This window comes from Elaeis guineensis, chromosome 2 (assembly GCF_000442705.2).
Source record: "Elaeis guineensis isolate ETL-2024a chromosome 2, EG11, whole genome shotgun sequence".
Lineage (NCBI taxonomy): Eukaryota > Viridiplantae > Streptophyta > Magnoliopsida > Arecales > Arecaceae > Elaeis > Elaeis guineensis.
Genome location: NC_025994.2, coordinates 120,015,838 through 120,031,775, shown reverse-complemented (window position 1 = coordinate 120,031,775; position 15,938 = coordinate 120,015,838). Strand labels below are relative to the sequence as shown.

The window sequence follows — 15,938 nt, the reverse complement described above, 5'->3', positions numbered from 1 at the left end:
ATGGTAGAGAGATTTGACAGATCTTCCAAAATTCAATGAATAAATAAAAGTGGAATAGTGTTTAAACAAAAAGAGATGGAGGAGAAGGAAAAGAGTTGAGAAAAGAAATACGCTGCACAAGATGGAATGGAAGTTGAGAGAGAGAGAGGAAGGAGAAAGAAATAGAGGGAGAAAAAGGGGTTCGAGCTGGGTCTTGGGCTCAAGCTCAGGCCAAGCCAATTGGGTTTGGGTCGGGCTCGACTAAGGATGTGGCCTAGCCCAACCCGACCTATTTTTAGCCCTACGAAAAGACGAACGGTGGAAGAAGAAGAGAAAGGGAGTGGCTGTGGTGGCGAGCTAGAGCGACAGATAGGTAGGCAGAGGAGGAGGAGGATAGAGGGTAGCATGTGATGGTGAGCCCGAGTGTCAAAGAGATAGGTGGAGGAGGAGGAGGAAAGGGGATGGCTACAATGGAGAGAAGGATGGAAGAGGAAGATGAAAGGGCAGCGTGCGACGAGGGGGAGGTAGGAAGGGGTGGCAGATGGTGGTGAGGAGAAGCTATGAGAAAAAAAAAGATTAAAAATAATAAAATGAAAGGGCAGCATGCGACGAGGGGGAGGTAGGAAGGGGTGGCAGATGGTGGTGAGGAGAAGCTATGAGAAAAAAAAAGATTAAAAATAATAAAATATTTTCCTTCAGTATCCATACTTTATTAGGATTATAAGGAAAAGGATGGATGGCTTTCAAAAGTGAAAGTTGAATGAATAATATCCATTCGAGTGGTAGTTATTCATATTCGACAAAAATATCCTCAAAAAATTGCATATATAGTTATTAAATTTATTCTGACGTCTTTTTAAATTTATTTAATAAAAAATTTTTATTAAAAAAATTAAGATGAAGATGATCTTATGCAAAAGACTTTATGATTATAGTCATTATATAAAAACTAAGGGGGTGTTTGGTTCGCGATCGGAATCGAAATCAGAATGATTTGGATTCGAAATCATAATGGCTAAATCTCCCAAAGCTTGGTTTGTGATCGAAATCAGGATCAGAATGAAAATTTGAACCATAGAGGAGAGTAGGGATTGAGGGGGTGCTTGATTGAGGAGAATGAGGTCTGGAATTGGAATGAAAATGGATGACTTCCATTCCAATTGATTGGAAGGAGTCTCATTTTGATTCTGATTCCGAGGTAGTATGTGAATAGCCTAATCTACATAGAACTCGATCCTTACACTCCTCTATAGATTCAAATTTCCATTCCAATTTCAAATCTTGTTTTGATTCCAATCACGAATTAAGCATTTCAGGGATTTGGTCATGTTGATTTCGATTCCAAGCCATTCTGATTTTCATTTCGATTTCGATTCCGGTTACAAATCAGGCACCTCCTGAGTTCTATATAGATTAGACCATTCCCATTCCATTCTGAAATCAAAATCAGAATGAAACTCCTCCCAACCAAACGGTTGGAATGTGAGTCATCCATTTCCATTTCTATTTCAGATCTTCACTCTCCCAACCAAGTATCTCTTAATTGAAGATGACAATACTATCCTAATATAAAAAAATATTTTATATTGAAGGATATATTTATAAATTTTATTATATTTCTATATAGAATTATCTTTAACCGAATGTTTTCCAATATTTTTTTTTAAATAATTTTTTTACCAATCAAATATAATACAAATTATTTTTCTCTATAATTAATATTTTAAATAAATAATTTTTATAAACCATCAAATTATCTCATAATTTGATATACTTCGATCAATGGATCCTTGCAGGTTCATTGGACGCCCCCTCCAGATGGTGTAATAAAAGTCAAACTTTGATGGCTCGCTCAGAGAAAATGTAGTTGCCACTAGTTTTGTGATGAGGGGTCACGGGAGCTGCGTCTTGTATGTTGGATCCAGAAAATTCCGAGCCACTTCAGTTCCCATAATTATATCGGGGGCTGCTCGGGAAGGTTCCATGGCCACCATGTTTGTTTTGAAGAGTAGAAGATTTATACTTGAAGGTGATTTTGGTACAATTATTCCATAGATACATGGGAACACTTGTCTTAGCCCTAATCCTTTATTGTTGGACACTTTGCACTTTTTTGCCACTAAACTATTTTAATGCCGAACGTGCTTCCAACGGAGCCAACATTCCTGCCGATTGGTTAGCCAGTTCAGGGATGACACGCACTACTTGGATGGAGATGCTATGCCTCACACTTCAACCATAAATGGAAGTCATGATCTTTATTTATTTTTGATGTTCATAATTTGCATCTTACTTTTTTTTTCTTTTTATTTATTTATTTATTTTTGATATCCATAATTTATATTTTATTTTTCTTTCTTTTATACGTACATGCAAAGAAAAAAAAAATTAAGTCACACGAAATAGGTCTGGGCTTGGGACCATTCGAAAACGACTTCAGCCCACAAAATAGAGAAACAAGAGAAATTCTTTATGCATCGTGGGTGATGCAGAAAATCCAACACTTTATGTGATTGATCTATATAATCATTATTTTTTAATATTTATTTAACATATATAATTTTATTTTTTATTTTAAAATTTTATATGATAAAAATATCTTTATTTTTTAAAAAAAATTATGACATCTTGTAGCATATTATGACTTCTTATATGTAATATGTTGTTGGTGCAAAAATCCGCTTGTGCCGGAGAAGCTGGAGTCGAGGGAGTCGCGGTCGCCGTTGGGACCTGCAAAAAACGTCTAAACCGGAGGTGGGGTTGCTCCGGCAAGACCCTCCGACGCTCAAGTCAATTCTCTGCCTCAACAAGAATGGAGTGCTCGAACGAAAATTTTAGCAGAATTTTTAGGTAGAAAATGAGAGCTTAGAGAATAACGTATCTGGGGTCTCCTTTTTATAGGCGGAGGGAGAAACAGACTGATGGTGATGTTTGTAACCGTCTGGCAGTGGGCTGCCCATGGTCAGAAGGAGTTTATCATGAAGAGTAATGGGGTGGAGTCGTGGCTGTCATCATGGCTCGCCACGTGGAATCAGTTGCGGAGAGTGGAGCGGCGTCCGTTGTCGCGACTCACCAGGGAGTGGAGCAAAATCGTGGCTGTTAGTACGGCCTGCCAAGGAGTAATGGAGCTGCGTAGAGTCCGCCGCAGGGAGTGGAGTAGAACCGTGGCCATTATTGTGGCCTGCCAGGGAGTGATGGAGCTGCGTAGGGTCCGCCGCAGGGAGTGAAGCAGAACCGTGGCCATTATTGTGGCCTGCCAGGGAGTGATGGAGCTGCGTAGGGTCCACCGCAGGGAGTGGAGCAGTGCTGTCCGTTACTGTGGCATGTCAGGGGGTCCAGACTTGTCGGCCGAAGTTCGGTTGGAGTCGGTAGCTGGAGTCGGAAGCGAAGTTCGGCACCTGTAGAAGCTCGGACGAGGTCTTCTTGTAGTCAAAAATAGAAGATGGAGTCCGGCTCACGTAGGAGTCCGGACGAAGTCTGCCTGCAGTCGGAGTAGAAGATGGAAGTCCGGCTCTCGTAGGAGTCCGGACGAAGTTTACCTGCAAACGAAGTCGTGGACAGAGCCCGGCTCCCGTAGGAGCCCGGGCGAAGCCTTCCCGCAGTCGGGGTCGGGGACGAAGTCCGGCTCCCGCAGGAGTCCGGGCGGAGTTTACCTGTAAGTGAGGTCGCGGGCGGAGCTCGGCTCCCGTAGGAGTCCAGGTGAAGCCTTTCAGCAGTTGAGGTTGGGGATGAAGTCCGGCTCCCATAGGAGTTCGGATGAAGCCTGCCTGCAGCTGGGTCGGAGACGAGATCTGGCTCCCATAGGAGTCCGATCGAAGTCCACCTGCAATCAAGGTCAGGGACGAAGTCCGGCTCCCGTAGGAGTCCGGACGGAGTTTACCTGTAAGTGAGGTTGCGGGCGGAGCTCGGCTCCCATAGGAGTCCGGGTGAAGCCTTCCAGCAGTTGAGGTTGGGAACGAAGTTCGGCTCCCGTAGGAGTCCGGACGAAGTCTGCCTGCAGCTAGAGTTGGAGACGAGATCTGGCTCCCGTAGGAGTCCGGTCGAAGTCCGCCTGCAATCGAGGTCAGGGACGAAGTCCGGCTCCCGTAGGAGTCCGGACGGAGTTTACCTATAAGTGAGGTCGCGGGCGGAGCTCGGCTCCCGTAGGAGTCCGTGTGAAGCCTTCCAGCAGTTGAGGTTGGGGATGAAGTCCGGCTCCTGTAGGAGTCCGATCGAAGTCCACCTGCAATCAAGGTCAGGGACGAAGTCCGGCTCCCGTAGGAGTCCGGATGGAGTTTACCTGTAAGTGAGGTCGCGGGCGGAGCTCGGCTCCTGTAGGAGTCCGGGTGAAGCCTTCCAGCAGTTGAGGTTGGGGACGAAGTCCGGACGAAGCCTGCCTGCAGCTGGAGTCGGAGACGAGATCTGGCTCCCGTACGAGTCCGATCGAAGTCCACCTGCAATCAAGGTCAGGGACGAAGTCCGGCTCCCGTAGGAGTCCGGACGGAGTTTACCTGTAAGTGAGGTCGCGGACGGAGCTCGGCTCCCGTAGGAGTCCGAGTGAAGCCTTCCAGCAGTTGAGGTTGGGGACGAAGTCCGGCTCCCGTAGGAGTCCGAACGAAGCCTGCCTGCAGCTGGAGTCAGAGACGAGATCTGGCTCCCGTAGGAGTCCGGTCGAAGTCCACCTGCAATCAAGGTCAGGGACGAAGTCCGGCTCCTGTAGGAGTCCGGACGGAGTTTACCTGTAAATGAGGTCGCGGGCAGAGCTCAGCTCCTGTAGGAGTCCGGGTGAAGCCTTCCAGCAGTTGAGGTTGGAGACGAAGTCCGGCTCCTGTAGGAGTCCGGACGAAGCCTGCCTGCAGCTAGAGTTAGAGACGAGATCTGGCTCCCGTAGGAGTCCGGACGTCGCGAACAATCCGGTCGGTGCTGGCGGGGTCCTGCTCGTTGATAAAACTTGGGAGTGTGGCGGAGGCTCGGCCGTCTGGGAGGTTTGAAGAGACGTTACCGGAGGTCGAAAGTCAGTTGGATCTCCGGAGGGCACTCCCATCACGAACTTCAGCTGGGGGGTATTTTATACCCAACACCAGTCTCCCTACTTCCGAGTTCAAATTTCGAATGAAGGAAGTGCAGAAAAATTTTCGCAACCGAAGTTATCCCCTTGAATCCCGTGTACGATCGCCCCCAGATATTTTGGCATTAAATGCGCGCGTGCTGGAGTCTTTTCCCGATTAGGGCGACCCGAAGAGTCTTTTCGGAACTCCCACCAGGACGTGATCCCAAGCATCGTGCCATGAAAGTCCGTGAACGGTCAACCCTAGGTCGCGGCGAGTGGGACACGCGGGACACGTGGTGGGCACTGGTTGGCCTAGGGACACCTGCCACCATAACTGCGCCAGGTCCCGTTGCCTATTTAAGCCCCCACCTTTCCTCCAGGGGCTTCACGACATCCTTCTTTCGCCTGAGAGCTTAGCCACTCAGCCACTCCATCGGTGCCCCTTCCGACTCCGAGCGTCTTTCGCATCGGTCTTTGCCATCTCCGTCGGCTTTCCGCCGCTTCCGATCCCCCGAGTCTCTCCAAGGGGTTCCCCCGCTGGGGCCTCCGCCCTGGAGGCCAATCCCAAGATGATGTCACAGACTAAGAAGAGTGCAAGGAGGAGAACAGCAGTCTGCGAGTTCTCCAGTTGTCAAACTGCTGCTGAGGGTTCCCGCCGCCTTAACTGGGGCTCAAGAGAGAATTCCTTCAACAACAGGGGTTTAATAACGGGGACAACCGGTGAAGACGTTCCGCCTGAAAACTTCAGAGTAGCCGAACGGGACGACACCGGTCAAGGGGGCAGAGCTTTCGTCACAAGCCGTGGCGGGATCCTTGATGCCGTCGGGGTCGAGGGACCAGAAGCGGTCGGCACCGACGGCGGGGCAGCAGAACTTGTGGCGGGGACGGTGGAAGTAGCGCATGCCGACCCTATCAGAACGCCCAAGACGGTGGTTGTCATGGAGCACATGGTGGTGGCGCATGCCTTCGGCGCCACTGCTGCCTCAGGGGTAATTCCGATTCTTCTTGAAACAGGTCGTCGTCGCCGCTGCCATTGCCCTTGCTGCCCCTTGGAGTCTATCCCATCCTTTTCCCCCTAGGGTTGGGATTTCGGAGGTGGAGCGGAACGAGGCGAGGGGCGAGAGCCGAGAGGCTTGTCACACGTACTGAAAAATACTGCTGGGAAGGATGGAACTGGGAAGAGAAGTCTACAGCTCGAAATGGCCTCCGGTGTATCCCTTTGAGTCTTGTAATAATGTTTTCTTTTTCCGGCCCTCCGGGTCTTGTAACGTACATCTTGTTAATCGAGAAAGGAGATTTTGTTACTTCGTTTGCACTTTGCGTCGAATTGTTGTCTGCCGAATTTTTTTTCTTTATCATTGTTGTTGTTGTATTCCCTTCTCTTTACTTCTCTTCTTCTTTCTCCCTCTTTTTTTTTTTTGACGTCGTCCATAGGTTGCCGGTAGTTGTCACGTCGGTTTGCCTTTCAGTTGTCCTTCTCCTTCAAATGTTGAATTGTCGCTTGCCGAGCTTCTTTTCGGCCTTCGCATTGTTCGGAGGTACCCGATTGCCATCGTATCGATCCATCCTTTTCGTTCATGGCCGCAGATTTGTCTGGGGCTGCTCGGGTTTGGTGCCTCCCATCAGGGCTTGGGCTCGGAGGTTTGATCTTTCGTCACCCCAAGGAAGTCTCATCTCGGGCTCGTGTTGAAAGCTTCCTTGAGAGCTGGGGTCCTTGATAAGAACCCCAATCCTTACTGAGACGGGGTTCTCTGTGTCTTCAACGCTGTTTGTTTTTCATTCGTCACTGACGTAGTCCATCGCCTTCCTTTTTAGCCCCTCCTCCTTTTTTCTTTTTTGATTGGAATTTTTCCTCCGCTCTTGGTGGGGCTACAGGAGTCCAGCTCCCGTAAGCGAAGTCGGGGCGAAGTTCGGCTCCTGTGGGAGTCCGGACGGAGTTTACCTGCAATTGAAGTCAGAGGCGAAATCTGGCTCCCGGACGGAACTTACCAGCGGTCGAAGTTGGAGACGAGGTTCCGGCTCCCGTAAGAGTCCGGACGGTGTTTTCTTTCGATCAAAGTCGAGGGCGAAGTCCGGCTCCCGCAGGAGTCCGGACGAAGTTTGTCCGCAGTTGAAGTTGGAGGCGGAGTCCGGCCCCCGTGGGAGTCCGGACGGAGTTTACCGACGGTCGAAGTCGGGGACGGAGTCCGGCTCCCGTAGGAGTCTGGACGAAGTCTTATTGCAAAGGGGCCGCTGGGGGAGGTCCCCCCTTTTTCTCTTCTGATCTTGAACGATCAGACTTTAATTGATGTCGGGACGAGGTTCTTTCCCTATTTCTGTCGTAACAGGTTTCAGCTCTGGTTAGGACGAGGTCCTCCTCTTGTCTCCAACATGGCTGTAGGCGTACATATGGACATTGCTGGGCCCTTCCCCCCTTCCAGTCTAAATAGAATCGGGCCTTCGACTTTGCTCGAGTTATGGCGAGGCTCTCCTCCTGTCCCTGATAGGGCTGTGGGGGAGCATATGGGCGTTGCAGGACCTCTCTCCCCATCCGGTCTAGAGAACCAGGCCTTCGACTTTGCTCAAGTTAGGACGAGGTTCTCCTCCTGTTCCTAACAGGGCTGTGGGAGAGCATATAGGCGTTGCAGGGCCTCTCCCCCCATCCGATCTAGAGAACCAGGCCTTCGACTTTGCTCAAGTTAGGGCGAGGTTCTCCTCCTGTCCCTAACAGGACTGTGGGGGCGCATATGGACGTTGCAGGGCCTCTCCCCCCATCCGGTCTAAAGAGAATCGGGCCTTTGACTTTGCTCAAGTTAGGACGAGGTTCTCCTCCTGTCCCTAACAGGGCTGTGGGGGCGCATATGGGCGTTGCAGGGCCTCTCCTCCCATCCGGTCTAAAAAAAATCGGGCCTTCGACTTTGCTCAAGTTAGGACGAGGTTCTCCTCCTGTCCCTAACAGGGCTGTGGGGGCGCATATGAGCGTTGCAGGGCCTCTCCCCCCATCCGATCTAAAGAGAACCGGGCCTTTGACTTTGTCGAGACGGAGTTTCCCTCCTGCTTTTGATACAGTTTATTTGGACTGCCCTGTCGATGTAAGATAGTGCCAAGAGGGGAGACATGTAGATATACAACTTTTAATTAAAATAAAATTATTGATAGTACATCCGTAAGTTTTTCGAGCTCCATGGTCGCGGGAGGTCTGCTCCTCCGAGCTCCTTGAGATAATAAGTTCCGGGCCGGACTACTTCTTTGACCTCATACGGGCCTTCCCAGTTTGGGGCGAGCTTCCCTCGATCCTGAGGTTGCGAGACAGCGGCTCGTCGAAGCACTAGATCTCCTGCTCTAAAGACTTTGTTCTTGATCCGGGAGTTGTAATAGCGAGCGACTTTCTGTCTGTAGGCTGCCATTCGAACTTGAGCTACCTCCCACCTTTCTTCCAGCAGGTCGAGGTTGGCTTTAAGACCTTGTGAATTTTGATGTTCGTCGAATGCCACGACTCGTGCCGACGGGAGTTTAAGCTCAATTGGGATGACGACCTCCGTTTCGAAGGCTAAAGCAAAGGGGGTCTCCCCTGTGGGTAGTCTTCGAGTAGTTCGATACGCCCACAACACATGATAAAGTTCGTCCGCCCAAGTTTCCTTCACCTTTTCGAGCCTTGTCTTGATCCCCTGCAGAAGGATTCTGTTAGTCACCTCAGCTTCGCCGTTCGCCTGAGGATGGGCTACTGATGTGAAGTTATGGGAGATATTTAGATCTTCACAGAATTCGACGAATCTTGCTCCCACGAATTGTCGCCCATTATCAGTGATTAGGATCCTGGGCAGACCGAACCTGCATACGATCGACTTTCAAATGAAATCTTGCACTTTTGCTTCTGTGATTTTTGCTAGTGGTTCGGCTTCAACCCATTTGGTGAAGTAGTCGATCGCTACTAGGAGGAACTTCCTCTGCCCCGACGCCATGGGAAAGGGGTCAAGGATGTCCATCCCCCATTGCGCAAAAGGCCATGGGGCACTCAAGGGTGTAAGCTCGGTGGCGGGCTGTCTCTGAATATTGGCATATCTCTGGCATCGATCACACTTTCTGACATATTCAATCGAATCATGATGCATTGTCGGCCAGTAATACCCTTGGCGGAGCAACTTGTGGGATAAAGATCTAGCCCCCAAATGGTTTCCGCAGATTCCTTCATGCACCTCCCACAAGGCGTAGTTAGCTTCTGAAGGCCGGAGACATTTCAAAAGGGGCAAGGAGTATGATCTCTTGTACAACTTGCCCTCATAAAGGATGTATCGGGAGGCTTGATTTCTGAGCTTTCGAGCCTCTTTTGTATCCTGGGGGAGAACCCCATCTCTGAGATAGGTTATCAGTGGATCGATCCAGCTGGGCTCGTGGTCAATTTCCATCACGGACTGTGATTCTTCTGTACTCGGACACTTTAGAACTTCAAAAAAAATGCTTTCAGGCAATTCGATCGGAGCCAGCGTTGCCAGCTTGGAGAGAAGGTCAGCCCTGGTATTTTCCAACCTCGGAATCTGTCTGATGTTGAAGCTGCTGAAGGCGGAGACGAGCTCCTTTACCTTTTCAAGATATTTAGCCATGCTGTCCTCCCGCGCTTCGTAATTTTCGTTGACTTGTCCCACTACTAGTTGAGAGTCGCTGTGGACCCGGAGCCGATCTATTCCCAGCTCTTTGGCGATCCTCAGTCCTGCGATCAGAGCTTCATATTCCGCTCTGTTGTTCGTTGCGGAGAACTCAAAGCGCAGAGCATACTCCGCGATGATTCCCTTCGGACTGATCAAGATCAGACCCGCACCTGCGCCTGACATGTTGGAAGATCCGTCCACGTAGAGGGCCCAAAAGCAATCAGAGGGATCTGCTTCTTCTTTGGGGGAGTTCGGTCGGGGCTTCAGGCCGTCAATTTCACCTTGTTCAGGTTCGGCCTCCTCTGAGATAGTACACTCCACTATGAAATCTGCCAATATCTGGGCCTTCACTGCTGGCCTGGGTCGATAGTTGATGTCGAATTCTGTGAGCTCGATCGTCCATTTTGCCATCCTCCCAGAGGCGTCCGCCCGGTGCAAAATCACCTTGATCGGTTGGTCAGTGAGCAGCGTTATGGTGTGCCCTTGAAAGTAGGGTCGGAGCCTCCGGGTTGCAATCAACAAGGCGTAAGTCAGTTTTTCTAATTTGGTATACCTGATCTCGGCGTCTCTCAATGTGCGACTGACGTAGTAGATCGACCGTTGGACTTTCGCTTCTTCTTTGACAAGGACAGCCGCGAGAGCCATGGAAGAGACCGCCAGGTATAAAAATAGTTCCTCCCCAAGCTCTGGCTTTGCCAACAGCGGGGGTGAGCCGAGGTAGCTCCTTAGTTCTTCGAACGCCTGTTGGCACTCAGGGGTCCAACAGAAGTTCTTCGGCTGCTTGAGGGTTTGAAAGAAAGGTAAGCACCGTTCGGCCGACCTTGCGACGAAGCGATTCAGGACCGCTACTCTCCCTGCAAGACACTGAACCTCTTTTATCAACTTTGGAGCGGCCATCTCCTGGATGGCGCGAATATTTTTTGGATTGGCTTCAATCCCGCGCCCCGACACCATGAAGTCCAGGAACTTTTTCGAGGTTACTCCGAAAGCGTATTTAGTCGGGTTCAGCTTCATTTTATATTTTCGGAGAGCGTCGAAGGTCTCCTCGAGGTCGGCGACATGGTCCACGAAAAATTTACTTTTTACGAGCATGTCGTCCACGTAGACCTCCATGTTGCGGCCGATCTGCTCCTTGAAGATTTTGTTCACCAACCGCTGGTAGGTTGCGCCTGCATTTTTGAGATCGAAAGGCATGATCCTGTAACAGTAAAGGCCACGGTTAGTAATGAAAGCGATCTTTTCTTCGTCTTCCGGCGCCATCCTGATTTGATTATAGTCGGAGAATGCATCCATGAAGGTGAGGAGCTCATGGCCCGAGGTCGCATCCACCAGTTGATCGATTCTGGGAAGGGGGTAGCTGTCCTTTGGGCAGGCCTTATTCAGCTTTTTGAAGTCTATGCACATCCTCCACTTGCCGTTTATTTTTTTGACTAGGACAACGTTGGAAATCCAATCAAGATAATTGACTTCCCTAATGAATCCGGCCTTAAGGAGTTTGTCCACTTTCTCAGCTATCGCCTTCTGCCTTTCTGGTGCATGACCTCGGATTTTTTCTTTCATTGGTCGATGCTTTGGATCGACAGCCAGACAGTGCTCCATGACTTCCGCGTCGATCCCCGGCATATCCGCCGGAACCCAAGCGAAGACGTCCGCATTCTTTCGTAGAAAATCGATGAGACGCATTCGCACCTCTTCCCCCAGGTTGAGCCGATCATCGTCACATGCTCCGCATTCCCGTCGTTCAAAGGGATCGGTACCAGATCTTCAATTGGACCGCCTTTCTCTTCAGTGAGGTCGTCGCGAGCATCCAATCCATCGACTGGGCAGGGGTCAGATTGGTCGCTTCTTTGCAAGGCTATGTTGTAGCAGTGTCTGGCCAGGGCTTGGTCTCCTCGGACCTCTCCGATCCCCTGGTTGGTGGGGAATTTCAACTTCAAATGGTAGGTTGACACGACGACTCGAAGAGCATTGAGGCCAGGTCGGCCGAGGATTGCGTTGTAGGCTGACGGCGCCTTCACCACTAGGAAATTCACCATAGCCTTGGATTGCCTTGGATATCGACCTGCGGCCACAATCAAAGTTATCATTCCCTCCACCGGAACAGCATCGTCGGTAAACCCTACTAGAGGGGAGCTAATCGGCCTCAAATGGCCATCAAGGATAGACATTCTTGAGAAGGCGTCGTAGAACAAAATATCGGCCGAACTTTCATTGTCGACGAGAATGCGGCGGACATCGTAATTTGCTATATTTAAGAAAACTACGACCACGTCGTTATGAGGGAATTGAACTCCCTGAGCATCTTCTTCAGTAAAGGTTATGGGCTTCTTAATCTTTTGTCGCTTGGGGGGTACGGCCAGTACGTTGGTTGCTTCCTGCCGAGATCCTCCCGAGATGGTATTGGCGAAATCCGTCGGGGGCCAATTGTCCGACCACTCCATGCCGGCGACCATTGCCGGAGGATGTGGGGCCTGGGAAACCAGAGGCGAGGTCGGATCCTGAGATCTGGCCATGGAGGCCGTGGGTCGCCGTGCGGACGCTTCGCGAGAAGTCATCGGGCGAGGATCCAGTGGGGGAAGGAGGAGCGGATGTCGGAGAAGATGACCAGAGGCGGTTCCGTTGAGCGCTCCTTTAAGAACAAGGGTACTGCGAAGACACACCCCCTTCCTCTAGCGCCAATCCTGTTGGTGCAAAAATCCGCTTGCGCCGGAGAAGCTGGAGTCAAGGGAGTCGCGGTCGCCGCCGGAACCTGCAAAAGAAGTCTAAACCGGAGGTGGGGTTGCTCCGGCAAGACCCTCCGATGCTCAAGTCAGTTCTCTGCCTCAACAAGAATGGAGTGCTCGAACGAAAATTTTAGCAGAGTTTTTAGGTAGAAAATGAGAGCTTAGAGAATAACGTATCTGGGGTCCCCTTTTTATAGGTGGAGGGAGCAACAGACTGATAGTGATGTTTGTAACCGTCTGGCAGTGGGCTGCCCATGGTCAGGAGGAGTTTATTATGAAGAGTAATTGGGTGGAGTCGTGGCTGTCATCATGGCTCGCCACGTGGAATCAGTTGCGGGGAGTGGAGCGGCGTCCGTTGTCGTGACTCGCCAGGGAGTGGAGCAAAATCGTGGCTGTTAGTACGGTCTGCCAGGGAGTAATGGAGCTGCGTAGGGTCCGCCGCAGGGAGTGGAGCAGAACTGTGGCTATTATTGTGGCCTGCCAGGGAGTGATGGAGCTGCGTAGGATCCGCCGCAGAGAGTGGAGCAGTGCTGTCCGTTACTGTGGCCTGCCAGGGGGTCCAGACTTGTCGGCCGAAGTTCGGTTGGAGTCGGTAGCTGGAGTCGGAAGCGAAGTCCGGCACCTGTAGAAGCTCGGATGAGGTCTTCTTGTAGTCGAAAATAGAAGACGGAGTCCGGCTCACGTAGGAGTCCGGACGAAGTCTGCCTGCAGTCGGAGTAGAAAACGGAAGTCCGGCTCCCGTAGGAGTCCGGACGTCGTGAAGAATCCGATCGGTGCTGGTGGGGTCCTGCTCGTCGACAAAACTTGGGAGTGTGGCGGAGGCTCGGCCGTCTGGGAGGTTTGAAGAGACGTTGTCGGAGGTCGAAAGTCAGTTAGATCCCCGGAGGGTCACTCCCATCACGAACTTCGGCTGGGGGATATTTTATACCCAACATATGTTATAATATGATATAGAAAATTATAACATCTTGTGGCATATTATAACATTCTGCATCAAATTATGACTTCGTACATACAGAATGTCATAATATGGATTAAGATGTCATAATATAGAAGTGATATTTTTGTTCAACTATTTTTCAATGCACATTTAGTATTTGCAGTTCTATTTTTTTATTTAAAATTTTGAATGATAAAAATATTTTTATATTTTAAAAAAATTATAACATTCTACATCAAAATTATGGATTTCATATTTTCATAAAATTTTAATATAGATATAAAATATTATAATTTTTTTAAAAAAATAAAAATATTTTTATCATTCAAAATTTTTAAATAAAAAAAATAAAATTATAAATATTAAATATATATTCAAAAATACGTGTTATATAAAGCAGTGTACTCCGTGTTGGATTTTCTGCGCCAAAAAATTTTTCGAGAAACAAACAGGCGCTTCGAAATTCGGTTGTTCCTCTGATGCGATGATGACCCTCCGATCCAAGAGGCTGTTGATGCGCTCCGGTCCTCCGGACTCGAGGCGTGCATAAACCCCATTCCCAACCGTCGGCTAGGGTTTCTCCCACTCGACACCAGCGGCGCTGCGCTCCCCGGAAAACCCCGTCGCCGTCGGCAGAAATGGTGAAGGGCAGGCAAGGCGAGCGCGTCAGGTCCGAGATCTCTATCCTCTGCTCTTCTCCTCTACTTCTCCCTGTCCCTCTCTCTTGTTCACATCGCCTCAGCACCTCCTAATCTTCTTCTGTCTCTCTTTCAGGCTGTATGTTCGGGGAACGATCCTTGGATACAAGAGGTGAGCAAGATTCCGTTCACTGGCCCAATTTCGCTTATTCCCCCGAGTTTTTTCTCTTTTTTCTTCATTTTTTTGATGGGATTTTGATCAGATCGAAGTCGAACCAGTATGAGAACACGTCGCTGATCCAGATCGAGGGGGTGAACACCAAAGAGGAGGTCGCCTGGTACTGCGGCAAGAGGATGGCGTATATCTACAAGGCCAAGACCAAGTCGGACGGGAGCCGGTACCGGTGCATCTGGGGCAAGGTTACACGCCCCCACGGGAACAGCGGTGTTGTTCGCGCCAAGTTCAAGTCCAACCTTCCGCCCAAGTCCATGGTTTGAATCCGATCGAGGCCTTTGTTTTTTTTTCTTCCCCGTCTTTGATGGATCGAAGGCTGTTTGAAAGCATGATTATGTTTTGCTCTGTGTTTTTGTTATCTGATTGCAGGGTGGGAAGGTTCGAGTTTTCATGTACCCGAGCAACATATAAGGTTAGGTTTTAATCGCAGTCGATTTCCTCACTTTTGAAAACTTACTTATTTGAATATTATTACTGGTTTGATGCTATTTCTGTTTGTCCTGTTTGATGATTAGCTTTTGATGAGACTTTTTCGATTGTTTAAGATTTGCTACATCTACGTCAAGTTGCTGTTTAGGTGGCTGTGGTGATTATTTTCATTACTTCTTGGTGCTTGAACGTTCATTTTGATTTCTTAATTGCCCTCTTTTGCTAAGGTTTGGAGCTGGTCTTTGCTATGCTATTTTGTTGGGCTGATTGTATAATTGTTAATTATGTACTATTCATTTAGTTTTCTATTTATTGTGAATATGTCCATAAAGATGTTATCAAGAATTTGATATACTTGGTTGGTTCTGGATATAGTCTGGTCATACGTTTATTGGTTAAGTGTATTAATCTAGGTAACCTTTTTTCAAATAATACATGGTTGGTGCCTTATTTATTAACATGTTCTTTTTAGGGTTTGATGCATCTGATCCTTGGCACCAAACGTATACGCACACAAAAGAAATGAAATATTAAGTTGTTCCCATTGAGGGTGCCGGTTACTGTAGTTGATAAAGGCTTAGGGATTTGGTACTAAATATTTTAGAGTTCCTATTAGATCAATGCTATATTGCATCGGAATGGGAATTTATGGCAAACGCCCTCGTAACCTTGGTTTCTGGATCCTGTTGTCAATTCAAACACTTAGGTATGATGGTAGATTTCCATTTCCAGGGACCATGGCTTCGGAATGTATAGTAAACTGCAACTTATATGGCAATATTTTAACTCTTTTGCAGCTTAATATATATATATTGATAATATTATTGCTTTTATATGTTTATGATGCTCTCTTTCATTTTTTTTTAGAATGCTCCAAAATGTTCCTTATATTTTTTGTCACAAAAACTGGCTGTGGGGAAGGTTGAATGAGAAGTGGAATAGTACAGATCTTTTCTTTAAAATATAACGTATCCAAATCATGGAAACATACAAGTGTATCTGGTTAGTTTCTCTTTAGAATAAAAGGTGTCCAAAGCTTTATTTCTGTTTCTGTTCATGTATAAGAAATTCCCGCCATACTCATAAGGTATCAGTGCCTTATAGTTCTCATTCTTGTAATGCCAAATAGTTGCAATGGCTAGGATTCTAATACCCTTTCTTTCATGTTTAGGTATGATGATTTGGTGTGACTGAAGGCAGCCTGGCAGCTGAGTTAGTGACATCTGAATTTAGAGGTTTTTCTTTTAACATGTCAAAAATGATGTTTAATACCAGGACCATTTACTGTTTCTGCAGTCTTCTCATTACAAATGCGGAACTTAAATTTTTACCTTTAGAAG

General features: G+C 48.4%; 1 protein-coding gene across 1 annotated transcript; it reads left to right on the top strand.

Moving 5' to 3' along the window:
* The first annotated feature begins 13,744 nt into the window (after positions 1-13,744).
* LOC105039272 (large ribosomal subunit protein eL33w) lies at positions 13,745-15,937 on the top strand. Its single transcript, XM_010915373.4, has 5 exons — positions 13,745-13,966; positions 14,071-14,106; positions 14,198-14,426; positions 14,539-14,581; positions 15,770-15,937. The coding sequence occupies exons 1-4, from the start codon at positions 13,935-13,937 to the stop codon at positions 14,578-14,580; spliced, it is 339 nt and encodes a 112-aa protein (XP_010913675.1). The 5' UTR covers positions 13,745-13,934; the 3' UTR covers position 14,581; positions 15,770-15,937.
* Position 15,938: the final 1 nt, after the last annotated feature.

Excerpts from the sequence above, each read along its gene's own strand:
- LOC105039272 (XM_010915373.4), top strand. The coding sequence starts at position 13,935 with ATGGTGAAGGGCAGGCAAGGCGAGCGCGTCAG. Across the intron at positions 13,967-14,070 it reads AGGCAAGGCGAGCGCGTCAG|GCTGTATGTTCGGGGAACGA; the intron begins GTCCGAGATCTC and ends TCTCTCTTTCAG. Across the intron at positions 14,427-14,538 it reads ACCTTCCGCCCAAGTCCATG|GGTGGGAAGGTTCGAGTTTT; the intron begins GTTTGAATCCGA and ends ATCTGATTGCAG.